The sequence below is a fragment of the Oncorhynchus clarkii genome, chromosome 9, assembly GCF_045791955.1.
Source record: "Oncorhynchus clarkii lewisi isolate Uvic-CL-2024 chromosome 9, UVic_Ocla_1.0, whole genome shotgun sequence".
Taxonomy (NCBI): domain Eukaryota; kingdom Metazoa; phylum Chordata; class Actinopteri; order Salmoniformes; family Salmonidae; genus Oncorhynchus; species Oncorhynchus clarkii.
Genome location: NC_092155.1, coordinates 19972485 through 19999352, shown reverse-complemented (window position 1 = coordinate 19999352; position 26868 = coordinate 19972485). Strand labels below are relative to the sequence as shown.

Here is a 26868-nt window from a genome sequence, read left to right as displayed (position 1 = left end):
TACAAACACAGCGCTAAACCCTCATTTCAGTCCTCCTAATATCGTTACAGAGCATTTAGCTCTCCAACCTTGTTCCTGAAGGGCTACTGTCCTGTTGATTAGGCTGAAACCCTAATCTAGCGCACCTGATTCTAATAATTAGCTGGTTGATGAGCGGAACCAGGTTAGTTCCAACTGGGTTTGGATTGAAAACCTACAGAAGGATCGTGCCCCAGGAACAGGGTTATAGAGCCCTGTTCTAGAGTGACTCATGGCTGATCCAGAGGCAGCAGGGCACCCTGGGTCTCAAATTGCACCTTATTTTCCCTATATGCCTCAAACTCCGCTCTGGACCTTGAAGCCAGTTCCACTGCATATTTTTGTTCCCCTCTTATCAGGGACTGATTTACACCTGGTCCAGGTGTGTGCAGTTAATTGTCAGGTATAATTATTCATGAAACTTTGTCTAACCCGAAGGTTGAAAAACGTCTGACTTCCCAGATTTGAGTAAAGTAGGTTTTGTGTTACATACGACCTCCTTATACGTTTTGTTTTAAAGCAGTTAGGTGGCAGACCGCAATTAGTCCACCAGGGGGCAAGTGTACATTTCAAGGGTAAACCTGTTCATAATAGAATGAGTTTTGACAGTTTATCTGAGGCTCTCAGAGGAAGGAAGAGGTACACCACTGTCTCAACATATTTTGCAATCAGTCCGTACACCCGTTTTGAAAAACATTGGCTGCTAGGCGTTGACATTTTAACGTAGTTGTGGTTAATGTGTAAATTGGGATTCAAAACTGATAGGATAAACATTGATACAAATGGGTGGCTCAGGATCTGATGAACAGGACTGAAAAGTGCGCCGTTGTAATCCGCAGATCAGTGTGGACTGTAGCGCTACATTCCAAATGTCACCCTATTTGTCTGGTCAAAACTAGTGCATTTTGTAGTGAATAGGATGCCATTTGGGACAGATCCTCTCAACCCAACTTTACCACTTCTCTGTTCAGTTTAGCATGAAACCAGTTGTCAGTCAGGTGTCATAGACTAGACGTAACATAGTAAATGTAAATCCTTGACACTCAAATTAGTATGGTTTCTTTTACATTTGGTACGTTTGGTATAAGATCTATGGTTACTTCAGGAAAAAATGGAAGTTGGGTGGTTGGCTGGGCACAACATGAATGTCTAGCAACCCAAAGGTTGTGAGTTCGAATGTTGTCACGGACAACTTTAGCATTTCAGCAAATGTTCAAGTATTTATTACTTTTTTAGCTACTTTGCAACTACTTAGTGTGTTCGCTAATCCTTCCCCTAACCTTAACCCTGTAACATATCATACTAAATAGAGTGTTTTGGATTTACATACAGAATAATACGAATTTCTCTTTGACCAGGTTCGTGTTCTGCAATAGCCAGGTATGGATTGGGATCCCCAGAGAAATAGCCTCAGGCATTGCTAACACACCAGCCCATTTTTCTCCTTGAGGTTCCCATACTGGCCCATTATTAGCACTATGGCCAGTCTGTTTCTCGAAACACCCAAATAGTATTCTAACTAGGCCCTTATCAATCTATAAGAACAGAATATATTGTCAACAGTCACTAAATTAGATTTCTTTTGAGATATCATTTGAAATGTTTTATGTTGCTGTGCGTTTAGTACCAAAAGCCTATGTTGAGTGGAATCATTTGCATTCCCTATGCAAAGATAGGCTACCCTTTTTTTAGAACTGCAGGCAATAAACCGCAGATGGACAATGGCACATCACATATCTTGCCTGAGAGAACTTTGAATTTCCTGTTCTACAGAACCTGTCACTGTGACGCAAGTCTAATTAGTGATGCAATTGTTGTGCTTGGATTATTGTTTTACTGTCAATGATGCTTTGCCATACACACCATGCACGTGGAAACGGGTTGAGAAAAGAGTAGTTATTTTGTGTGAATGTTGTTTGAACGGATGCTTTCTCACTCGTTGATGAAGCAAACAATGGGTGACTCACGTCTGAAGTTTCCCCATCGACACATCACAACTGAGTGTGGTATTCGAGCATATTTTTGTGGTCGTCAGCAATCTCTTAATCAGCACTGCAAAGAAACAGCTTGTGTGTGTGTGTGTGAGAAATATAATGCATCAAAAGAGTCGCAGAGCGTATCAAAACTATAAGATTGCATTGAGGAATGAGGATATGAACTGTTTTTATTCCCCAGGTCCACTTTAAAAAAATAATAATACTGTTTTTACACATGTTGGGTTGAGGTCCTTTTAATTGGTTTCTTCTGAAACAACTTCTTCGGCTATATCACCAATAATCAGTAGTCAGTGTATTAACAAGGCCAGATAAGTTTATCTTTAATCTGTCAAATGCTTTTCATCCCCAGTTCAACTGACTAGTGGGTGTAACTGCAGGCGTGTCAGTGTGCTTGAATACCCACCAATCATAACTACACTGATCACAACCAGGCCAGCAAGTCTCCCAACGTGGACTCAGCAGTGGAGAGAGAATTCTCAGTTAAGGTGGGTTTTTATTTGTAATCCATTAAACTATTTTGGAATTTATAAACATTTTGTATGTGGACTACAAATAGATGAGATCCAGAGTAAATTACTCTTAAGTTTTGTCTCTGTATTTTTCACTTTAACTGAGAAATGTAGGCTTACAAAAAAGCTGTCTTGTAATTTTAGATGGAGAGGAGGGAAAGTTGAGCCACCCTTGTTTTTCGGAAACCAAGATGTGTCGTTTCACCAAATATTTAGAAAGAGGTTATCATTTCACGGAGTCTGTGAAGGAAGAAACCACATGGAAAAAGCAGTAAGCTAGGTAGGTCCAAAAAACTGATTTTCATCAAGTCAAATTAGTTTATTAGAAGTTATGTGTAATTTTATGATTGTTCTATAGATCCGTTGGGGCCTCTAAGCTTCAATATGAAGTCCTAAACCTAGCATCCTTTTAGCTGTGTGGGCTAAGACAGTGCCTTTGAAAAGTATCAGACCCCTGGACTTTTTCCACATTTTTTTAGGTTACAGCCTTACTATATAATTGAAAACATTTTTTTGTTGTTGTAGTAAATTAAAAAATAAAATAAAACTGAAATATCACATTTACATAAATATTCAGACTCTTAACTCACTACTTTGTAGAATCACCTTTGGCAGTTATTACAGCATCAAGTCTTCTTGGGTATGATGCTACAAGCTTGTCACACCTGGCTGTAACGTAACAAAATGTGGAACACATCAAGGGATCTGAATACTTTCCAAAGGCACTGTAAAGTCCAAATGTTTGCCTCGGGTAAGTTGAGCCAATGGTTGAGCAATTATTTTCTTCCCAGGGGTAATGCAATGAATTATCACTTGGATATGAGGTAACAACACGCTGGGATATGAGGTAACAACAGGGCCTAGTCTGTTTAGAAGTGTTAAAAAAAAAAGAAGTACAAAGTGTTTGTTAGGTGTTAAGCCTGTGTTTACATAAAAAAAAAAATGTGTATGTTGAAGGCATACTGCAAACCGCATGCGTATCTGCTAGCAACTTCATACTGGACATGGAGACATGAGAATGGTATCCATGAGTTAAATGACCTCATTGCCAAAATGTCAAAGTATCCCTTTAAAAGACAAAGTGATTGTGTTGAATTGTGTTTGGGAAATAAAGGTAGACAGGGTTTTAAAGGGATTTGTAGGTGGCTCAACTTACCCTGTCCCGCTGCTCAATTTACCCCATAAGATGTGCTTTTTGACAAAAGCTATGTTTTCAAAACTGTTATGTTTACATGAATTCTGATTATTTCCATGGATACACAACACCCTGAAATATATGTAGATATCTTTATTTCCCCTGACAGAGTGATGACAGTGTAAAAAATGGCTCAACTTACCCCACTCTCCCCTACTATAGGGTACATTTCCATCAACACAAACACACTGTTCTGTATTAGGAAACTAGCAAATAGCTAGAACAGAAGTTGCCTATTTGTGCAATGGCTTTCACATATATAGATAGACAAGGCAAACTTGCACAGAGGATGTGGAGAGAGTGAGACAGAGAGATAAGCCATCTCTCGCTCTTAACAATTTGAGATGGTAGTGGCTGTTAAACTTTTTCAGGCAAACTTGACACTTCAGTCGTGTTAGACAGAAACCACCATGGCTAATAATCGAAAACAATTGCCAGTTTGGAGATGGCTTTTACGATTTATTAAAGCATCAGGAAGCGAGGCAGAGAAGTAGAGGTATGCTAAGAACGTTCTCTGAAGGTTTTTGCTAACGTATATACTGTAGAATGTTCCCCAGACTCGGTCCTGGGGTCCTCCCTGGGTGCACATTTTCTTTTTTGCCCTACACAGGTAATTCAACAATCAAAGCTTGATGATCAGGCAATCTCCTGACAACTGATACAAAGGAATGTTCTTGCAACATTCTCATGAAACATGTCTAGAACATTAATATTTTATGTTCTGTGAACACGGCAACCATGTTCTTTGTATGTTTGGTGTAACATTGATGGAATATTCTCCTAAATTTCAATCATGCTGTAACTCTGAATTTCCAAGACACGGAATGAGTAGAGTCCTAATTCGTAATGCCTCTTTGCCTTGTTTCTTTGCAGTGTTGTACACAGGAATTCAGAGTCAAAGTGGACAGTGTCAAAGCAGAATCCGAACTGTCAAGATGACCAATTCTAGCAGCAGCCCCGGCTACTGCCCTCTCATCCAGGCCATGGTGAACGCCAGCGTACCCTCCAACTCCTCGGCTGAGGTGGGGGCTCTGAGCCTGGCCACGGTGTGTCTCCACGGCCTGGTCTCCTCCTTCGGCATCCTGGAGAACATCCTCATCCTGGGGGTTGTGGGTTTCCGTGTCCGCCGTACCGTCATCAGCGTGTGGATCCTCAACCTGGCTGCCTCGGACCTCTTGGCCACGGCGTCACTCCCCTTCTTCACCATCTTCCTGGCCCGCGGAGGCACCTGGACCCTGGGCACCACCTTCTGTAAACTCCACTCCTCCATCTTCTTCCTCAACATGTTCGTCAGCGCCTTCCTGCTTGCGGCCATCTCTCTGGACCGCTGTCTGGTGGTTCACAAGCCCGTCTGGGTCCACAACCGGAGGAACGTGCAGCTGGTCGGCAGGGTATGTGGAATCATCTGGGCCCTGGCTGTGCTCTGTACGGTACCGTACTACCTGTTCCGGGATACTATTCATCGGCGTGACGGGAGGGTCATGTGTTACTATAACTACGCTCAGTATCTCCCAGTTAGGGAGTTTGACCTAGAAGAGCTGTGTGAGGCTCGCCAGGATGCCATGGCCTTCTCTAAGCTCCTCCTGGCCTTCATTCTTCCCCTGGGGGTCATTGTGTGGAGCTATGTATCAGTGACCATTGGTATCGCGCGGCGTGGACGCAACCGGCACCCTTTCCGCTTCGTTAGACTAGTGGTAGCAGTGTTGATGAGCTTTGTGGTCTGCTGGGCTCCATACCACATCTTCAGCGTCCTGGAGGCTGTAGCTCAGTATCAACCCTCCCTCCGGGGCCTCGTGGCCAGCGGCCTGCCCCCCACCGCCAGCCTAGCCTTCCTCAACAGTGTGCTAAACCCCATCCTCTATGTGTTCAGCTGTCCAGACCTGTGCCATAAGATCAGACAGTCCCTTGCGGCAGTAATGGAGAGCGTGCTGGCGGAGGACCTAGGGGAGTGGTCACGGCGACAAAGCACGCAGAGATCTTCCAGCAGTACCTCAGAGCTGCTGCTGAGGGGGAGGAGGTCCCTCAACAATGCCCCCAGCCTGAGAGGAAGAGACTTCAGGGCGGAGGAGGAGGAGGCGGCACAGAAGACGAAGGAACCACACCCTGCTAACTGAGAAGGTGTTGTGTCAATGACAGTTCCGATGCCAAAGCCAGGTTCGCGTCTAGGTTCTGCAACAGTGGGATACATAATAATCCGTTTATAAATCATTGCATTTTGAATCTGTGTAATGTACAGCATAGACGCCAGAAGGATTGAGGAATATATCTTGTGTGTTTTGCAATGGTTTCAGTAGTGCTAAACCAAAGGCTCAGCAATGTGCTAGTATGCTTTTATATTTGCTTTTTGCTTTTGTACGGTACCCATTCCAAGTAGGCTCTGATGCACCCCTTTTCAATTGCAGACTTGCCTGCTAATGTAAATGGTGACCCACTGGTCTCGCTTTGGCAAGTCACTACTAGGGAATTTCTGGACGCTCTTAGTTATTGATGGTAAAAGTCCACTGGGGCAGACATGCTTGAACCAAGTATTCTACGACTGTACATATGATTGTGGAACCCTTGACACATATCTTTTTAATCTATCCATTCTCTTGGGTATTATTCCTAAGGTGTGAAAGGTGGCCCTTGATCTCCCGCTCCACAAAGGTGGTGATCCCTGCTATCTTCGTAATTATCACACAATCTCAAAACGTTCATGTCTAGCGAAGATATTAGAAGTGTCTGTAAATTCTCAGCTGCTCTCATTTTTTAGATGGAAAATCGATTCCGAATGCTCACCAGTCAGGCTTTAGGCCAGTACAGAGCACCATCTTGGCTGCTTTATATGGGTAACTCGCTAGGAAACAGGAAACGGCACCGCACTGCCCTTTATATTGATCTGTTGAAAGCATTCGAAATGGTTGATCATGCACTCCTGCTACAGAGGCTATCTGAAATTTGTGTAGACCAACTGGCCTGTAGCTGGTTCAAAAATGATCTACACGACAGTCGTAAATGTACACTGAGTGTACAAAACATTAGGAACACCTTCCTAATATTGATTTGCACGCTCTTTTGTCCCTCATTTCGTTGGGGGATGGATTCTACAAGGTGTCAAAAGCATTCCACAGGGATGCTGGCTCATGTTGACTCCAATGCTTCTCACAGTTGTGTCAAGTTGGCTGGATGTTCTTTGGGTGGTGGACTATTCTTGATACCCACGGGAAACTGTTGAGCATGGAAAAACCCATCAGTGTTGCAGTTCCTGACTCAAACCAGTGTGCCTGGCACCTACTACGATACTCCGTTCAAAGGCACTTAAATATTTTGTTTTGCCCATTCACCCTTTGATTGGCACATACACACTCCATGCTTCAATTGTGTCAAGGCTTAAAAATCTTTCTTTAACCTGTCTCCTCTTCATCTACACTGAAGTGGATTTAACAAGTGACAGCAAAAAGGGATCATTGCATTCACCTGGTCAGTCTGTCATGGAAAGAGCCAGTGTTTGTAATGTCTTGTACACTCAGTGTCTGTCTGCTGATGGAGTTCAGTCTATTTTTTAAAATATTTTTTTTACATAACCAAGGAGTGCCACAAGGCTCAATACTATGCCTTTTACTGTTCACTATTTACATTAATAATGTTTGTCCCTGAATAATAAAAATGGGCTTACATCTCTATGCGGATTCGTTATTTATTCATGTGCCCCATCAGTGCAGCAGGCCGTTCGCGACCCTTGGTTTTGATTCAATTCAAGAATCGCTCACCGATCTTAAATTAGTGCTAAATGTTGATAAAACCAAGTATTTTTTTTTCAGGTCTTGTGAAATTGATCCTAAAGACCTGCTTATCTGTATCTTGAGAGGAGCCCAAATTGAGCGAGTTCCCCATTGTAAGTCTCTATGGTGCCTTCGGAAAGTATTCAGACCCCTTGACTTTTTCCACATTTTGTTACTTTACAGCCTTATTCTAAAATGGATTAAATAAAACAAATCCTCAGCAATCTACACACAATTCCCCCTAATGACAAGGCAAGTACAGGTTTTTAGAATTTTTGACAAATGTATTGAAAATAAAAAACAGAACTTGTTTACATAAGTATTTAGACCCTTAAATTGAGCTCAGTTGCATCCTGTTTCCATTGATCGTCCTTGAGATGTTTCTACCACTTGATTGGAGTCCATTGTGGTAAATTCAATTGATTGGACATGATTTTGAAAGGCACACGCCTGTCTATATAAGGTCCCACAATTGACAGTGCATGTCAGAGCAAAAACCAAGCCATGAGGTTGAAGGAATTCCCTATGGTGGTGCTGAGACAGGATTGTGTCAAGGCACAGATCTGGGGAAGCGTACCAGAAAATGTCTGCAGCATTAAAGGTCCCCAAGAACACAGCCTGGCCACATTGAGCAATCAGGGGAAAAGAGCCTTGGTCAGGGAGGTGACCAAGAACCCAATGGTCACTCTGACAGAGCTCCAGAGTTCCTCTGTGGAGATGGGTCAACATTTTAGGAGGTCAGCCAGCTCTGCAGCACTCAAACAATCAGGCCTTTATGGTAGAGTGGGCGACGGAAGCCACTCCTCAGTAAAAGACACATAAAGACTCTGACTCTCAGACTGTCTGTTTTAGTCTCTGGAGTATGTGTTTGTTAATGTTTTAGTGTCTGGTGTATGTTTAGTATGACGGGGTATGATAAGAGTTTCTCATACAAATGAATAAATAAGGTATTTAAAATGACTTTATTTACTGCAATAAGCAAGTAATCAAGACATATTTGACATTATTGTTGATATCCACGGATAGTCATTCATATGGTTGTATAAACTGAGGCAGCTATTGCAGTGCATTATAAGTTAGAGATGACTGTCAGCAGAAAGGTGAAGCAGATGGAATACCCTTTCCAATTTCAGCCAACAGCATACATGCTCTCCCCACTAGGTGGCACAATCGCTGCTTTTTTCCCATCACCAATTCTCAGCAGCCAAACCAGTGGAGTCAGTTCCTTGAGTAAGTCTATGAAAACACTGCATTGTAGTGTATGGCTGGTGTCACCACAAAATGTGTCCTCTCCTCTCGACTTCAAGACCATCAAAGAACAAGAAACGGGTAACATAATACAGTTTATCCAGATTCTTCTTCCTCAGAATCAAAGGAACAGGAAATTCAAAAATGTGTCCAATCCAGTCTCTCTACACACTGTCACTCTGATCAGGATTCCCTCTGAGACTTAGTCTGACTTGTTTGGGGACTGTGTGCCCCTGTCCCAGACAGGGCGTCAGTGACCTGCGGAGCTCCAGACGGGCGTCATGACACAGGAAGATGTAGAACAGAGGGTCCAGCAGGGTGTTGAGGCTCGTCAGGCCATAGCACAGCCGGTAACACAGGAAAATGGACCGCTCCAACTCACAGGGGTCATCTGTGAGGAGCAAGGAGACGAAACGGTACCCCCCGATGAGGTGGTAGGGTCCAAAGACGACGATGAAGATGACGGTGATGACGATGAGGATGCCTGTGATTTTGTGACGGCCCTGGTCGGAGACGGATGGCGAGTGATGGAGAGTCACTCCTATGCGGGCGGAAGTGTAGCTGTAAGGGGAGGGTGCGGGAGAGAGATACAGAGGCCAAGGTCAAAGGTCATGTCAGATATATATGTTAGATGTGACTTAACAAGACTCCTCTCATTGACACATCCTTTTGCATGTAATGTGACATGTTAATATAAAGTTGTTTATAGTGTTCACTTCATATTTATCAAAGCATTATCGACGGACACATGTAGATGCAGAGTGCAGACCACACTCCTCCATTTCTTTATGCAATTACACATAACATGTCAGCCAAGCATACTTCATACTCCGTTTCCCACTCACCCCAGTATACCACAGGGCAGCAGGAACCCCATGACAACCGTAGCAATCTTAAAGTGAGCATATCTGAGGCTGACGGGGTACTGCTCCAGACACAACAGCCTCTCCGCATCAAACACTGACGGAAGAAGCCCGCCCAAACAGAACAGAAAGGTCAGTGTCCAGACCGCCACCCCCAATGCCGACGCCACCCGCACGGTCCGAACGCCACGACTACTCAACGGGTGTACTATCGCCAGGCAACGGTCCAATGCGATGATACAGAGGAACACCACGCTAGCGTAGACGTTGACGTAGAAGACATAGCCCACGAACTCGCAGGCGGGGCGGCCGTAGGGCCAGCGGTGCGCCCCCTGGAGATAGAGGATCCAGAGAGGGAGGGTGAGGAGCTGGAGGAGGTCCGAGAGCAGCAGGTTGAGGATATAGACCAGCTGACAGCCACCCCCACCGGAACGGCCCAGTTGGTACAGTCCCCAGAGAGACAGCAGGTTGCAAGGGAGACCCAGTGAGAAGGCCAGGCTGTAGATGTAGGTGAGACCAAGTGTGTCGGTGTTCAGGGGGAGGTTGCAGCTGTCATTGCTGTTGGACATGGTCTCTGACAGTCTCTGGGTGAGGGGGGATACCCTCAATGTCCCTTGACAAGAAACCAGGTACTACAGTACACAGGTGCTTATTTCACCCTCTGGTGCAAATCTATATTCCCAGAGAGAGACAGTGGTGTGACAGTCTCTGGATTTATATCCATTCAATTCATTCATAAATGCAATACTTCTAAAAGAAAAGGTGGAAATAGATGCACTCGACAGAGGAAGTTTTCTAATCCAAATCATTCATAAAATCTATAAATTCATATGCATGTGATATGTCCATATTGTTTCTATTGGTTCCTAGAGTCAGGTATTCATCACGCAAATGTCATTCTGCTTAGGATCCAGTGATCTCAAATCCTGGTGGAAAACCTGGGGAGGAGAAGGATGAAGATGATAGGAGGATCATGACAAGATTAGTACAGCATTTCTACAACATTAAATCAGAACATTACACAAGCATGTACAGTATTGTACTATGTACAACAGTTGCATTGGAGCATGAGATTAAAAGTGAAACCCATACAATTTAAGCATCAAAAAAGAGAAGAAAAAAAAATGGCCAAGAAAACAACTTATTTTGAGAATCTTTTCATTCACCTCACCCATACAGCTCTAAAAATCCATGCAGTAGAAATCGTTCCACAAACCTCTTCTTCCCTCCAGCTGCTTAGTGTACAACACAAAGTGTGTCTGCTGCTGAAGGAACACAGCGTCATAATCCTCAGGGCCTTGTCTATTCTCTGATTGTTACCCTGGACAGGAAGCCCACTTTTCCAGGCTTTAAGGGCAGCATCCTGAGAACCGCAGGAGAACCCCTTTCTTTTCCTGAACAAAAACACTCACTCCTCTCCGCCCTCTTTCTCCCTTTTCCCTCGTTCTCTCACCGTTAGAGGAGGAAAAAAATTGAGTGAGAAGGAGACAGGTTTTATGAGTGTAGGGAAGGAAGGGAAAAATTCTAAGTGCTTTATGGATGGTATTCTTGTAACAATCTATGAATTTGTGACCATTTCTCATGGTTGGGGAAACTAAGGCAAAGCATTTAAGAAACAAATATTCTGTAACATAACATATTTCCCCTTTGTCTTCTCTTAAACAATGGATGCCTCTCACTGCGTGTGTGTGTTTCTGTGTTTCTGTGTCAGAAAGCAGAGATAACAGGCCACAGAGGCCATGTGATGAGAGGATCAGCCTCTGCACCGGAGAAGGAGGAGGAAGCAACTGACAGGCTGAGATTACATCCTATCAAAGAGACAGTGTAAATGCAACACAACGCACACCGCTCAACACTCAACAGAAAAAGGAGAGTGTGTAATGTCAATTGACTGTACTCGGATGACAGTAATTACATCTTTATTGAGACTTCTTACTGGGGCTTTTAGGTGGAAAAGTATGGGTATGACATATTTTTCCTTTGAACAAACATATTTGTCGACTGTGTACGACTGTGGTATACAGTATAGTCATAATTTACACTAAGATTACTTTGTAGCTCAGGCACAGGGAAAAGCTACGACTACACAATTCAAATTGTTTGAGGAGAATGGGAGTGTGAGACAATGTTGGCTAGGCTGTATTTTTAACACATGATATCATAGAGAGGAGATTGTTATCTTTGTCATCTTGTACTTTCCCTCACCAGACTGAAATCCAATATGTAATCTGACAGTTCCATGGCACCACATTCCCTAAGGCCAGTCTGAATATAAATAACTTTTCATCAGTTTTTATTGAGTCATGTACTTCCCTTTAATGTTATTATGTATTTATGGTGGGCTTTGGAGTTATTTTTTGAATTTGTAAAAATTTTCTCAAGATTCTTTTGAGCAATTTTTAAAATCGTTGACAGAAAAGTGCCAATTGATGGTCAAATACGTACAACATCTAAAATACCCATCTTGGCCCATCTTTAGATTCATGTCTCATTCCAGCTTGGTCTTCCTCCTGGAGCTCCTGCAGCACAGCCTGCTGCAGACATAGACTGAGGCCCAGAGAGAGGCCCCGCTGAGGGCCAGGAGCAGCGCCGCCACGTCCAGGCTGTGGTAGGAGTACCAGGGCAGGCTGTAGGCTTCGGTGCGCAGGTGGGACGCTCCACCGTTCCTCATCACGTACTCAATCCAGAAGGTGGCACTGGCGAGCGGGGACAGGGGCGTGTCGCGGTGCAGGCCAGAGAGCTTCTGCATGTTGTGGCGGTAGGACTTATTCTCCAGCACATCCCTTAGGGCCTCCAGGAAGTCCTCTGTGGTGAGAGTGGCGGCCTCCAGCACCCGTGCCACCCCGCGCACCCGCAGCCGCAGGACATTGTCAAACTGGTCGAAGAGGAGCGGCAGGCCCAGCACAGGGACCCCGTGGTAGATGGCCTCATACAGGCCGTTGGTGCCTCCGTGAGCCACGAAGGCGCGGGTTTTGGGGTGGCCCAGGAGGTCGTTCTGGGGGAGCCAGTCCAGTAGCAGGGTGTTGTTCCCCAGGGAAATTGGTCTTTCTCCCAGGAACCTCCACACCACCTTGTGGGGCAGCTTGGCAAAGGCTTGGGCCACTGCTTCGGTCACCTCCTTAGGCAGGGCAGACACCAGCGTTCCCAGAGACATGACCACCACCCCGTGCTTTCCAGAGCTCTGCATGAAGGCCTCCAGGTCAGCAGGAAGTGGCTCAGCTGGACGGCACTGGAAGCCCCCCACATAGACCACATTGGGCATGGTAGGCCGCGGGAACTCAAAGACAAAGTCCACCCGCATCAGCCACACGTCTGCTGAGCGCTGCATGGAGAGCAGGTCAGCACCAGGGGGGAAGTGACGTTGGAGCAGGTTGACGTAGAGTGGCAGGATGACCAGGTGTTCCTGGAGGAGGATGACCAGGTAACGCAGGAAGTTCTCTGTCCTCTGCAGGAGGTCCATATTATCGCTGAACAGGGAGTTGTACATCGGAACATAGGAGGGCAGCGTGGGGGCGACAGTCATGTGGGCCTCGCCTGCGTTGAGCCAGCGGACATTATAAACCATGGGCATGCCTAGGTATTGGGCCAGGAGCACTCCAGCAGGGAAGGCAGGGTCGGTGAGCATCAGGTCGAATCTGGACACCCTCAGTTTGGCGACGAGGACGGAGTCATCCAAGATGGTGGAGATCATGCAGAGTGCCTCGCTGTGAAACATCATCAACATGGCCGCCGTGTCCTTCTGCTGCTCCAGGAAACGGAGGACCGGTAACATCCTGCGGAGTTTCAGTGAGCGCTGCATCAGGATGGTGTAGAAGTTAGGACCCAGGTCCTCGCCCGCCGGAGGAGGAGCAGGGTTCACGGTGATAGAGGTGTAGACAGGGGAATTCTGGGGAATGTACCAGCTCTTGGCAGAGCGCAGCACGGTGAGGTTGTGACCTCTGGAATGGAGCTCTCGGAGGATAACCTCCATGTTGAGCCAGTGGCTGCCATCCTCTGGGAAGACCAGGATTCTACCTCCCCCACTGCCGTTACTGCGGCAACCCCGAATTAAGATGAGGAGGAGGAGGCAGAGTATTCGTCGAAGGACCACCGCTGTTCCACCGCACATGCCCATTACGTCATTGGAGCTGGGAACAAACAACAAGAAAAAAACATGTTTGTTTACGATCTCAGGAAAATGTTCTCTCTTCTCTTCTCCACGATAGTATATGTTATATTTAGAAAAAGTATACAATAGAAATGGTTTTATTTTCATGAGCAGTTTTAGCATACAGAATGCAAGGACTGAGAAAGAGATTACATGGTCTGACTATAAAGTAGCTTTATCGAGGTATTGTCTTTTCTGTACAAAATAAATTCCATAGTCGACATGTCAGCCTCTGCAATTGGCAGATGTCCAAATGTCCACTGGGTTATTTTCTAAAGCTGTACATGCTGAAACACTAGATAAAACTGTTATGAAGGAAGGGAGGGGGACATTTTCTTACATTGTGTGGAAACAGTATTCCCATGTTATGCTACTGTGAGAATGAAGCATCAAGCCACACAGTAGATGCACGATATGATGTATTCTCAACAGAGTTGTCACCACCTCGTACCACTATGGGCAGATCCAATCCGGAAGTGCCTCGTGTTTTGAAAGCTCTGCGTTCCAATGCGTCCCTATTGAGCAGTGAATGGGCTATCAACCAGATTACTTTTTCTACGTATTCCCCAAGGTGTCTACAGCATTGTGAAGTAGTTTTACGCATTTATGTTAAAGAATACCCGTAAGCGGCTACATTGTGTAAGTGGTCACCTGATGGCTGTCAGAGTGATTCTCGCGTAAAATACAGAGGTAGCCATTTTTTCAATCGGTCCTACTGAAAAACCAATTGTCCCGGTGGATATATTATTGAATAGATATTTGAAAAACACCTTGAGGATTGATTATAAACAACATTTGCCATGTTTCTGTCGATATAATGGAGCTAATTTGGAATATTTTTCAGAGTTTTCGTGACCGCAATTTCCGGTCGATTTCTCAGCCAAACGTGAAGAACAAACGGAGCTATTTCGCCTACAAAAATAATATTTTTGGAAAAAGGAACATTGGCTCTGGGAGTCTCATGAGTGAAAACATCCGAAGCTCATCAAAGATAAACTATTTAATTTGATTGCTTTTCTGATTTTCGTGACCAAGTTACCTGCTGCTAGCTGGACATAATACTATGCTAGGCTATCAATAAACTTACACAAATACTTGTCTTGCTTTGGCTGTAAAGCATATTTTGAAAATCTGAGATGACAGGGTGATTAACAAAAGGCTAAGCTGTGTCTCAATATATTTCACTTGTGATTTTCATGAATAGGAATATTTTCTAGTAATATTTATGTCCGTTGCGTTATGTTAATTAGTGTCAGTCGATGATTACGCTCCCGGACCCAGGATGGGGTGTCACTAGAGGTTAAAACACATTTTTAAACCACTCCACAAATGTCTTGTTAACAAACTAGTTTTGGCAAGACAGATAGGACATCTACTTTTTGCATGACACAAGTCATTTTCACAAAAATTGTTTACAGACAGATTATTTCACTTATAATTCACTGTATTACAATTCCAGTGGGTCAGAAGTTTACATACACTAATTTGACTGGGCCTTTAAACAGCTTGGACAATTCCAGAAAATGATGTCATGGCTTTAGAAGCTTCTGATAGGCTAATTGACATCATTTGAGTGGACCTGTGGATGTACACTGCTCAAAAAAATAAAGGGAACACTTAAACAACACAATGTAACTCCAAGTCAATCACACTGTCCACTTAGGAAGCAACACTGATTGACAATAGATTTCACATGCTGTTGTGCAAATGGAATGGACAACAGGTGGAAATTATAGGCAATTAGCAAGACACCCCCAATAAAGGAGTGATTCTGCAGGTGGTGACCACAGACCACTTCTCAGTTCCTATGCTTCCTGGCTGATGTTTTGGTCACTTTTGAATGCTGGCGGTGCTTTCACTCTAGTGGTAGCATGAGATGGAGTCTACAACCCACACAAGTGGCTCAGGTAGTGCAGCTCATCCAGGATGGCACATCAATGCGAGCTGTGGCAAGAAGGTCCTTGTGAAGATGCTGGAGGAATAGGTACAAAAGTATCTATATCCACAGTAAAAATCGACATAACCTGAAAGGCCGCTCAGCAAGGAAGAAGCCACTGCTCAAAAACCGCCCAAAAACAGCCAGACTACGGTTTGCAATTGCACATGGGGACAAAGATCGTACTTTTTGGAGAAATTACCTCTGGTCTGATGAAACAAAAATAGAACTGTTTTTAGCCAGAATGCCCATTGTTATGTTTGGAGGAAAAAGGGAGAGGATTGCAAGCTGAAGAACACCATCCAAACCGTGAAGCATGGGGGTGGCAGCATCATTTTGTGGGGGTGCTTTGCTGCAGAAGGGACTGGTGCACTTCACAAAATAGATGGCAACATGAGGAAGGAAAATTACGTGGATATATTGAAGCAACATCTCAAGACATCAGTCAGGAAGTTAAAGCTTGGTCGCAAATGGGTCTTCCAAATGGACAATGACCCCAAGCATATGGTCACAACTTGCAGACTTGTTTACGTGCTGCTGTGCGTTTGTTGCCAACTTTACTTTGCTCAACTTTAATTAGTTTATATTTTTAGTTTTTCCCTCAACTTTTTTTCATTCAACTTTTCACTCCGGACGTTTTATCTGGACATGGTTCGTCAGGACTTCCAACAGCCAAAGATAAGTAGTAACATTAACATGATGCCTTCTAATTGCAGTCGCTGTACTCATAATATACAGGAGAACGATCGCCTTACGGTGAGGATAGCTGCGCTGACAGCCCAGCTTCAGATGCAATCGTTAGGCAAGGGTAATTTCAGTGTAGGAAAGGATAAAACAGCGTCTGTGCCACCAGTAAGTACAGATAGTAGTATAAATCCTCTTGCACGATCCCCGCAGCCGGACAACTTTCTCATGGCTTCTGGAGGGAAATGCTGTAGGAATGCTCAACCGGTGTCGCTCATTCAGCCAACAAACTTTCAACCGGTTCTTCCCATTTAAGCAGAGAGTCAGAGGCCGAGCCTCCTCTACTCATCCCATTACGGGATGAGACACCGAATGCTCCCACCATTAGCTCTGACAAATTGAAAACTCTAGTCATTGGCGACTCCATTATCCGCAGTATTAGACTTAAAATGAATCATCCAGAGATCATACACTGTTTACCAGGGGGCAGGGCTACCGACGTTAAGGCTAATCTGAAGATGGTGCTGGCTAAAGCTAAAACTGGCGAGTATAGAGAGATTGTTATCCACGTCGGCACCAACGATGTTAGGATGAAACAGTCAGAGGTCACCAAGCGCAACATAGCTTCAACGTTTAAATCAGCTAGAAAGATGTGTCGGCATCGAGTAATTGTCTCTGGCCCCCTCCCAGTTCGGGGGAGTGATGAGGTCTTCAGCAGAGTCTCACAACTCAATCACTGGTTGAAAACTGTTTCCTGCCCCTCCCAAAAGATAGAATTTGTAGATAATTGGCCCTCTTTCTGGGACTCACCCACAAACAGGACCAAGCATGGCCTGTTGAGGAGTGACAGACTCCATCCTAGCTGGAGGGGTGATCTCATCTTATCTACCAACATAGACAGGGCTCTAACTCCACAATGAAATAGGGTGCAGGCCAGGCAGCAGGCTGTTAGCCAGCCTGCCAGCTTAGTGGAGTCTGCCACTAGCACAGTCAGTGTAGTCAGCTCAGCTATCCCCATTGAGACCGTGTCTGTGCCTCGACCTAGGTTGGGCAAAACTAAACATGGCGGTGTTAGCCTTAGCAATCTCACAAGAATAAAGACCTCCTCCATTCCTGCCATTATTGAAAGAGATCGTGATACCTCATAACTCAAAATAGGGATACTTAATGTTAGATCCCTCACTTCCAAGGCAGTTATCGTTAATGAACTAATCACTGATCATAATCTTGATGTGATTGGCCTGACTGAAACATGGCTTAAGCCTGATGAATTTATTGTGTTAAATGAGGCCTCACCTCCTGGTTACACTAGTGACCATATCACCTGTGCATCCCGCAAAGGCGGAGGTGTTGTAAACATTTACGATAGCAAATTTAAATTTACAAAAAACCCCGCTGTTTTCGTCTTTTGAGCTTCTAGTCATGAAATCTATGCAGCCTACCCAATCACTTTTTATAGCTACTGTTTACAGGCCTCCTGGGCCATATACAGCGTTCCTTACTGAGACCCCTGAATTCCTATCGGACCCTGTAGTCATAGCAGATAATATTCTAATCTTTGGTGATTTAGATATTCACATGGAAAAGTCCACAGACCCACTCCAAAAGGCTTTCGGAGCCATCATCGACTCAGTGGGTTTTGTCCGACATGTCTCCAGACCTACTCAATGCCACAGTCATACTCTGGACCTAGTTTTGTCCCATGGAATAAATGTTGTGGATCTTAATGTTTTTCCTCATAACCGGACCACCATTTTATTACGTTTGCAATCGCAACAAATAATCTGCTCAGACCCCAAAACCAAGGCGCATCAAAAGTTGTGCTATAAATTCTCAGACAACCCAAAGATTCCTTGATGCCCTTCCAGACTCCCTCTCCCTACCCAAGGACGCCAGAGGACAAAAAACTGAGGAACTCAATTTAACCTTGCGCAATACCCTAGATGCAGTTGCACCCCTAAATTAAAAACATTTGTCATAAGAAACTAGCTCCCTGGTTTACAGAAAATACCCGAGCTCTGAAGCAAGCTTCCAGAAAAATGGAACGGAAATGGCGCCACACCAAACTGGAAGTCTTCTGACTAGCTTGGAAAGACAGTACCGTGCAGTATCGAAGAGCCCTCATTGCTGCTCAATCATCCTATTTTTCCAACTTAATTGAAGAAAATAAGATCAATACGAAATGTATTTTTGATACTGTCTCAAAGCTAACTAAAAAGCAACATTCCCCAAGACAGGATGGCTTTCACTTCAGCAGTAATAAATTCATGAACTTTGAGGAAAAGATCATGATCATTAGAAAGCAAATTACAGACTCCTCTTTAAATCTGCGTATTCCTCCAAAGCTCAGTTGTCCTGAGCACAACTCTGCCAGGACCTAGGATCAAGGGAGACACATAAGTGTTTTAGTACTATCTCTTGACACAATGATGAAAATAATCATGGCCTCTAAACTTTCAAGCTGCATACTGGACGCTATTCCAACTAAACTACTGAAAGAGCTGCTTCCTGTGCTTGGCCCTCCTATGTTGAACATAATAAACGCAACTCTATCCACCCGATGTGTACCAAACTCACTAAAAGTGGCAGTAATAAAGCCTCTCTTGAAAAAGCCAAACCTTGACCCAGAAAATATAACAAACTATCGGCCTATATCGAATCTTCAATTCCTCTCAAAAATGTTTGAAAAAGCTGTTGCGCAGCAACTCGCTGCCTTCCTGAAGACAAACAATGTATACAAAATGCTTCAGTCTGGTTTTAGACCCCATCGTAGCACTGAGACTGCACTTGTGAAGGTGGTAAATTACCTTTTAATGGCATCAGACCGAGGCTCTGCATCTGTCCTCGTGCTCCTAGTGCTGCTTTTGATACCATCGATCACCACATTGGTTTGGAGAGATTGGAAACCCAAATTGGTCTACACGGACAAGTTCTGGCCTGGTTTAGATTTTATCTGTCAGAAAGATATCAATTTGTCTCTGTGAAGGGTTTGTCCTCTGACAAATCAACTGTAAATTTCGGTGTTCCTCAAGGTTCCGTTTTAGGACCACTATTGTTTTCACTATATATTTTACCTTTTGGGGATGTCATTCGAAAACATAATGTTAACTTTCACTGCTAATGCAGATGACACACAGCTATACATTTCAATGAAACATGGTGAAGCCCCAAAATTTCCCTCGCAAGAAGCCTGTGTTTCTACATAAGGAAGTGGATGGCTGCAAACTTTCTACTTTTAAACTCGGACAAAACAGAGATGCTTGTTCTAGGTCCCAAGAAACAAAGAGATCTTCTGTTGAATCTGACAAGTAATCTTGATGGTTGTACAGTCTCAAATAAAACTGAAGGACCTCTGTGTTACTCTGCACCCTGATCTCTCTTTTGACGAACATATCAAGACTGTTTCAAGGACAGCTTTTTTGCTGTCTCTGCCTGGCCGGTTCCCCTCTCTCCACTGGGATTCTCTGCCTCTAACCCTATTACAGGGGCTGAGGCACTGGCTTACTGGTGCTCTTTCATGCCGTCCCTAGGAGGGGTGCGTCACTTGAGTGGGTTGAGTCGCTGACGTGGTCTTCCTGTCTGGGTTGGCGCCCCCCCCCTTGGGTTGTGCCGTGGCGGAGATCTTTGTGATCTATACTCGGCCTTGTCTCAGGATGGTAATTTGGGGGTTGAAGATATCCCTCTAGTGGTGTGGGGGCTGTGCTTTGGCAAAGTGGGTGGGGTTATCCTGCCTGTTTGGCCCTGTCCGGGGGTATCATGGGATGGGGCCACAGTGTCTCCTGACCCCTCCTGTCTCAGCCGCCAGTATTTATGCTGCAGTAGTTTGTGTCGGGGGGCTGTTATAGTCTGTTATATCTGGAGTATTTCTCCTGTCTTATCCAGTGTCCTGTGTGAATGTAAGTATGCTCTCTCTAATTCTCTCTTTCTCTCTTTCTTTCATTCTCTCTCTCAGAGGACCTGAGCCCTAGGACCATGCCTCAGGACTACCTGGCATGATGACTCTTTGCTGTCCCCAGTCCGCCTGACCGTGCTGCTGCTCGTTTCAACTGTTCTGCCTGCGGCTATGGAACCCTGACCTGTTCACCGGATGTGCTACCTGTCCCTGACCTGCTGTTTTCAACTCTCTTGAGACAGCAGGAGCGGTAGAGATACTCTTAATGATCGGCTATGAAAAGACAACTGACATTTACTCCTGAGGTGCTGACTTGTTGCACCCTCGACAACTACTGTGATTATTATTGTTTGACTATGCTGGTCATTTAAGAACATTTGAACATCTTGGCCATGCTCTGTTATAATCTCCACCCGGCACAGCCAGAAGAGGACTGGCCACCCATCATAGCCTGGTTCCTCTCTAGGTTTCTTCCTAGGTTTTGGCCTTTCTAGGGAGTTTTTCCTAGCCACTGTGCTTCTACACCTGCATTGCTTGATGTTTGGGGTTTTAGGCTGGGTTTCTGTACAGCACTGATATATCAGCTGATGTAAGAAGGGCTATATAAATACATTTGATTTCCAAAGTTGTGGCGAAATGGCATAGGGACAACAAAGTAAAGGTATTGGAGTGGCCATCACAAAGCCCTGACCTCAGTCCTGTAGAAAAGTTGTGGCCAGAACTGAAAAAGCGTGTGCGAGCAAGGAGGCCTACACCAGCTTTGTCAGGAGGAATGGGCCAAAATTTACCCAACGTATTGTGGAAAGCTTGTGGAAGGCTTCCCGAAACGTTTGACTCAAGTTAAACAATTTAAAGGCAATGCTACCAAATGCTAATTGAGTGTATGTAAACTTCTGACACACTGAGAATGTAATGAAAGAAATAAAAGCTGTAATAAATAGTTCTCTCTACTATTTTTCTGACATTTCACATTCTTAAAACAAAGTGGTGATCCTAACTGACTTAAGGCAGGGAATTCTTACTTGGATTAAATGTCAGGATTTGTGAAAACTGAGGTTAAATGTATTTGGCTAGCGTGTATGTGGACCTCAACTGTAGCTAGCAAAAACAACATGACAAATGGATGCCTCAAATCATTTTCAAAGTTGGAATCATCATGTAATGTGCCTTTTGCAGGGTTCGAAGAGTGGAACGTCAAATATAATGAAAGTTAAGACCAGACAGAGGCAGCATACAACACGTGGCATGACAGTCAAGGCAACCACCATCTCCCTCATTGCTAGCTGTCGGGCAGACGAACAGTTAGTACTGCACTGTAGACTTGTTTGAAATATCATAACAAATTCATAGTTTTTACCCTGACTTTTAGACCTCTTGGACATGTACTTTTGCTTTGTATATACAGTGGGAATGGGACTTAATTTAAAAGTAAAGGTAGACCTAAATGCATGTTCTTTTGCAATTTGTGGATTATCCTTCTGTTGAATCATGAGAATAGACAACATCCCTGTGAATGCATTTGATTTATCAAGCTAGAATTTAATTTTAATGGGACAGTTTGACGCTTTTACCTGCATTTTTTAAACTATTTACACATTTTGATATGGAATATTTGTTCAAACCTTATTTCTAATATAAAGTCCACATGGAAAGTATTCATTTAGGTCTACCCTTTACTTTTTCCACATTTTGTTACGTTACAGCCTTGTTCTAAAATTGATTAAATAGATTAAATAAATCCTCAATCTACACACAATACCACATGACAAAGCGAAAATACGTTTTTAGAAATGTTTAAAAAAATGTGTTTTTATACATAAGTTGAATACATATGTAAATAATGTATTTTTTTTAATAGATTTTTACTTTATTTTGTTTTCATTGTTGTAGAATGAGCCTTTGCTATGAGACTCGAAATTGAGCTGAGGTGCATCCTGTTTCCATTTATCATCCTTGAGATATTTTTACAACTTGATTGGATTCCACCTGTGGTAAATTCCATTGATTGGACATGATTTGAAAGGCACACACCTGTCTATATAAGGTCCCAAAGTTGACAGTGCATGTCAGAGCAAAAACCAAGCCATGAGGTCAAAGGAATTGTCTGGGTATCAAAAAATGTCTGCAGCATTGAATGTCCCCAAGAACACAGTGGCCTCCATCATTCCTAAATGGAAGAAGTTTGGAACCACCAAGACTCTTCCTAGAGTTTGCCGGCCGGCCAAACTGAGCAATTGGAGGAGAAGGGCCTTGGTCAGGGAGGTGACAAAGAACCAGATTGTCACTCTCTGAGGGTGCTCTAGAGTTCCTTTGTAGAGATGGGAGATCCTTCCAGAAAGACAACCATCTCTGCAGCACTCCACCAATCAGGTCTTTAAGGTAGAGTGGCCAGACGGAAGCCACTCCTCAGTGAAATGAACATGGCAGCCCGCTTAGAGATTGCAAAAAGGCACCTAAAGGACTCTCAGACCATGAGAAACAAGATTCTTTGGTCTGATGAAAACAAGATTGAACTATTTGGCCTGAATTCTAAGCATCACATCTGGAGGAAGCCTGGCACCATCCCTACGGTTAAGCATGTGGTGGAAGCATCGTGCTGTGGGGATGTTTTTCAGTGGCAGGGGGAGACTAGTCAGGATCGAGGGAAAGATGAATGGAGCAAAGTACAGAGAGATCCTTGATGAAAACTTGCTCCAGAGCGCTCAGGACCTCAGGCTGGGGCAAAGGTTCACCTTCCAACAGGACAACGACCCTAAGCACACAGCCAAGACAATGCAGGAGTGGCTTTGGGACAAGTCTCTGAATGTCCTTGAGTGGTCCAGTCAGAGCCAGGACTTGAACCTGATCGAACATCTCTGGAGAGACCTGGAAATAGCTGTGCAGTGACGTTCCCAATCCAACCTGACAGAGCTTGAGAGGTTGTGCAGAGAAGAATGGGAGAAACTCCCCAAATACAGGTGTGCCAAGCGTGTAGTGTCATACCTCAGAAGACTCGAGGCTGTAATCGCTGCCAAATGTGCTTCAATAAAGTACTGAGTAAAGGGTCTGAATACTTCTGTAAATGTAATATTTAAGTTTTTAATTTTAAATACACTTGAAAAAATGTCTACACTACTTTTTGATTTGTCATTATGTGATATTGTGTGTAGGTTGAGGTGCAAAAAAATCAATTTGAAAAATTATTTTAGAATAAGGCTGTAACAACAAAATGTGGAAAAAGTGAAGGGGTCTGAATACTTTCTGAATGCACTGTAAGAGTTTAAGCATATTTCACATAGTACAATTATTGTGTGTGTTTGCTTGCGCCGCACATTGGAATAATTGTAAATCAGTTGTGAAATGCTATGGAGTTTGCATTGCGAATTCTTCAGATGAAATGTGTCTATATATTGGTCTTTTAGTGCCACCTATCAGTTGTAACTGTGGATGATACATTGGTCTACGACTGAGCTGAGTTGAGCAGTGTATCAGAGGCTATTGCTTGTGTATCTTGGCTACATTTGTATTTACATTTTGGTAAAAATTGTTTGTCAATATCAGTTAATAATAGCCTATGTCACTCTGGTTGTTGAAGTTATGTTGTATGGTGAAATTTGTTTATTTGTGAGTAAATCTGGCTTTGATAATAGCCAGTGCTTACTCAGCTACTGACCTCACCACAGGTCATTGGTTTATCATGTTTATCTGCTGCCCTTCCCTGCTGCAAGTCATCACATCAAAGTATATGTTTACATGTGTAGTACACTATTTTGTGTACATTGCACAGATAAAGACATTAGGTTACTTAAGACAGGAAAGATTGCTGTATAATGTGAACGTTTAGGAACCCAACGGTTGTGTGTTTGAATCTCATCACGGAAAACTTTTGCATTTTAGCTAATTATCAACTTTGCATTTACTTAGCATGTTAGCTAACCCTTCCCATAACCCTAACCTTAACCCTTTAACCTAACTCCTAACACTAACCTTAACCCTTTAACTACTTAGCCAGCAGGTTACCTAACCTTAGCTCCTAAACCTAACCCTAACATTAACCCCTAGCCTAGTTAATGTTAGCCCCTTAGCTAACATTAGACACCTAGCTAACGTTAGCCACAACAAATTGAAATTTGTGTAATGTACACAAATGCAATATGAAGAAAGAAAATAATGTAATGTTGGCATAAAAATTGTCTAATACACACAGTGTACTTTTTCATGTGCCTGTCACGAATTTCAAATAAGTAATTTGTCTATTTCACAATAAGCTGTTGATAGTCTGTACTGGAGGTTTACACAGGGTTCTGAACTAGAATCCATCAGCATCAACTGGCTCCACTCTCTCACAGTATGCTGTGCATCATTTAGAAATTATTCCCCTCAATTCAGTATATTACTTTGGATGATTATTATGGTTATTTCATAATCTCTAAAAGTCATGGAGCGTCCAGCCTTTTATCATATGTTATGCTAATATCCGGTTGAAAAATGATCCGTATAAAAATGTACATCTTTCCGTAAAGCAAAATGCATGCATATTGGTTTCTTTTTGAAAGATTCTTATTAAAATATTTTTTACTACAACAATATATGGTAACTATGTGATGTTTTTGCCTAACAAGGCAATAGAAACTATGGTAATCCAAACTTACAGAACATATAGTGAGATACAATACATAGAGCGATACAATATATCTATGCCTACTTCTTCAAGTTCACTCTCATCATATCACGGTAGCAGCAGTGTGCACGGATAGCCAGTCTCAGTTTCACTGAGAAGCACAGTTAGTGTTTAGTGAAAGACATGATAAACTCACTGTGACCTGTAACACAAAGACGGTCCCTTGTCCTCTTCCTCGTCGCTAGTTAATACACAAGATCCCAGATGGACTGGTTTTTATAATCGAGCATCACACCAACAAACAACCAACTAACTCCTCCTCTGAGTTAGATAAGGAAGATGAGGGAGGAATGCCATGTTCGGGGGGACAGTTTGTATTCTAAGCAGCCGGGTAAAGAACATTGAGCTCCTCACCCCCCATGGTGGAAGGGATTTGTAGGGTTGCCCATTTAATAAGAATCAACTTTGAGTGTTGTTTATTTCACATGGAAGCCATTAGTAAGCTTTTTATGGTTTTAACTGTTTGTAGAAGTTGTAGACCTTAAAGATGTTTAATTTCTGCAGTTACTATATCTGTAGGCCTACTGGTACCTCATATGTGTACGCTGATTGAGGAAATGCAGTATGAAAGAAAGTCAATTCCCAATTAATATTTTGTTACATTTTTACTAGATCCATTCATTTTAGCATACTATATCACCATTTAGAAAGTCATAATTGAAGATCAAATTGTATGGAGGGGTATGTACTGAAGCCGTTGAACTATCACTGCTAATGTCTGAGTAAGCCATCACGGTTATCCATTTCATGTTCAATAAAGTGCAGAGTTGTAAAAATGTTGTCAAGTCAAATGTGTCTTATGACTCACAGCTCTATTTCATCATCTATACACGGCAATGACTTAAATATCTAAGGAACAATGCCTTTTCAAAGTTAAATGTCTGACTGGCAAGATGTCTAAGATATTGCATACACATACCCTTTTCACTCTACTGAGCCAAGCCAAGCTGCACTGTAGGCCTACTTGCCAGGTTACGCGTCCACCACACTATAGTTACTGGAAAGGACAATGTGAAACGAAAACATCCGAGCCAGCACAGTAGGGTTCAGTTTAGCATGACAGCGAAAGTTAACACAGAGCAAATAACATCATGGTTAAATGTGACAGAGGGTGTTGTTCTAAATGGACCTTGACCAACTATGCGCACAGCAACAAGGACACTCCAGCCATGGACAGAAGAGCGAAACAGTACCTACTTGATGCCAAAATCTATGTGGAATCTCTATATTACTTTGTTCAACCCAACATCACATAAGTGAGACTTTCAGGTCAATTCTCTATACGAAAGAAATGTCAAAATGTACAAAACATGACATAGACTCACCAGGTGAATCCAGGTGAAAGCTTTGATCCCGTATTGATGTCACCTGTTAAATCCACTTCAATCATTGTTGATCAAGGGGAGGAGACAGGTTAAAGGAGGAGCTTTAAGCCCTGAGACTATGTATAAATGGAGTGTGTAATCTGTGTGCCATTAAAGAGTGAATTGCCAAGGTAAAACATATTTAATTGCCTTTGAACCAGTGGGGGCTCCTCAGAGGAGGAAGGGGACGACCATCCTCAGTGAATTTTATATAAAAAAAATAAAAAATAAATAAATATATTCACGTCACCAAATAATTGATTGAAACAGCCAGAGGACAGCTAGCTTCCGTCCTCCTCTGGGTACATTGACTTCAATACAAAACCTAGGAGGCTCATGGTTCTCACCCCCCTCCATATGACAACTTCTGGAGACATCCTCCAACCTAACAGAGCTCTTGCAGCATGAACTGACATGAACTGAGTAGTTGACTCAAAGAGAGAGAAAGACAATGGTTTAACAGTTTTGAACAAATAAATGTATTCAAAAATGTTTTCACTTTCACTTAACACGTACTTAGCTAGCAAATGCAGCTAGCTAGCTAGTTTAGGCTACTCAAACACCCGGCTCAAACAGAGGGATGCTATGTTAGCT

The 26868-nt window shown here is 43.4% G+C and overlaps 3 protein-coding genes across 6 annotated transcripts; 1 reads left to right on the top strand and 2 right to left on the bottom strand.

Moving 5' to 3' along the window:
* The first annotated feature begins 2411 nt into the window (after positions 1–2411).
* Positions 2412–8889, top strand: LOC139416047 (prostaglandin D2 receptor 2-like). 2 transcript variants are annotated; one of them, XM_071164292.1, is made up of 3 exons: positions 2412–2500; positions 2669–2804; positions 4593–8889. In XM_071164292.1, the coding sequence occupies exon 3, from the start codon at positions 4655–4657 to the stop codon at positions 5831–5833; it is 1179 nt and encodes a 392-aa protein (XP_071020393.1). In that variant the 5' UTR covers positions 2412–2500; positions 2669–2804; positions 4593–4654; the 3' UTR covers positions 5834–8889. The 2 variants fall into 2 exon arrangements, with proteins under 2 accessions (XP_071020393.1, XP_071020394.1); XM_071164293.1 differs by lacking the exon at positions 2669–2804.
* Positions 8890–9172: 283 nt separating this feature from the next.
* LOC139416046 (UDP glucuronosyltransferase 5 family, polypeptide G1) lies at positions 9173–26313 on the bottom strand. Of its 3 annotated transcripts, XM_071164291.1 has the most exons (3): positions 25047–25084; positions 12037–13718; positions 9173–9289 (listed from the first exon to the last, which is right to left on the bottom strand). In XM_071164291.1, the coding sequence occupies exon 2, from the start codon at positions 13703–13705 to the stop codon at positions 12080–12082; it is 1626 nt and encodes a 541-aa protein (XP_071020392.1). In that variant the 5' UTR covers positions 13706–13718; positions 25047–25084; the 3' UTR covers positions 9173–9289; positions 12037–12079. The 3 variants fall into 3 exon arrangements, with proteins under 3 accessions (XP_071020392.1, XP_071020389.1, XP_071020390.1); XM_071164288.1 differs by lacking the exons at positions 9173–9289; positions 25047–25084 and adding an exon at positions 26236–26313 and having other exon boundaries at positions 11489–13718; XM_071164289.1 differs by lacking the exons at positions 9173–9289; positions 25047–25084 and adding an exon at positions 25830–25960 and having other exon boundaries at positions 11489–13718.
* Positions 9264–10510, bottom strand: LOC139416048 (G-protein coupled receptor 4-like). Its single transcript, XM_071164294.1, has one exon. It carries the CDS (start codon positions 10158–10160, stop codon positions 9570–9572), a length of 591 nt encoding a protein of 196 aa, XP_071020395.1. The 5' UTR covers positions 10161–10510; the 3' UTR covers positions 9264–9569.
* Positions 26314–26868: the final 555 nt, after the last annotated feature.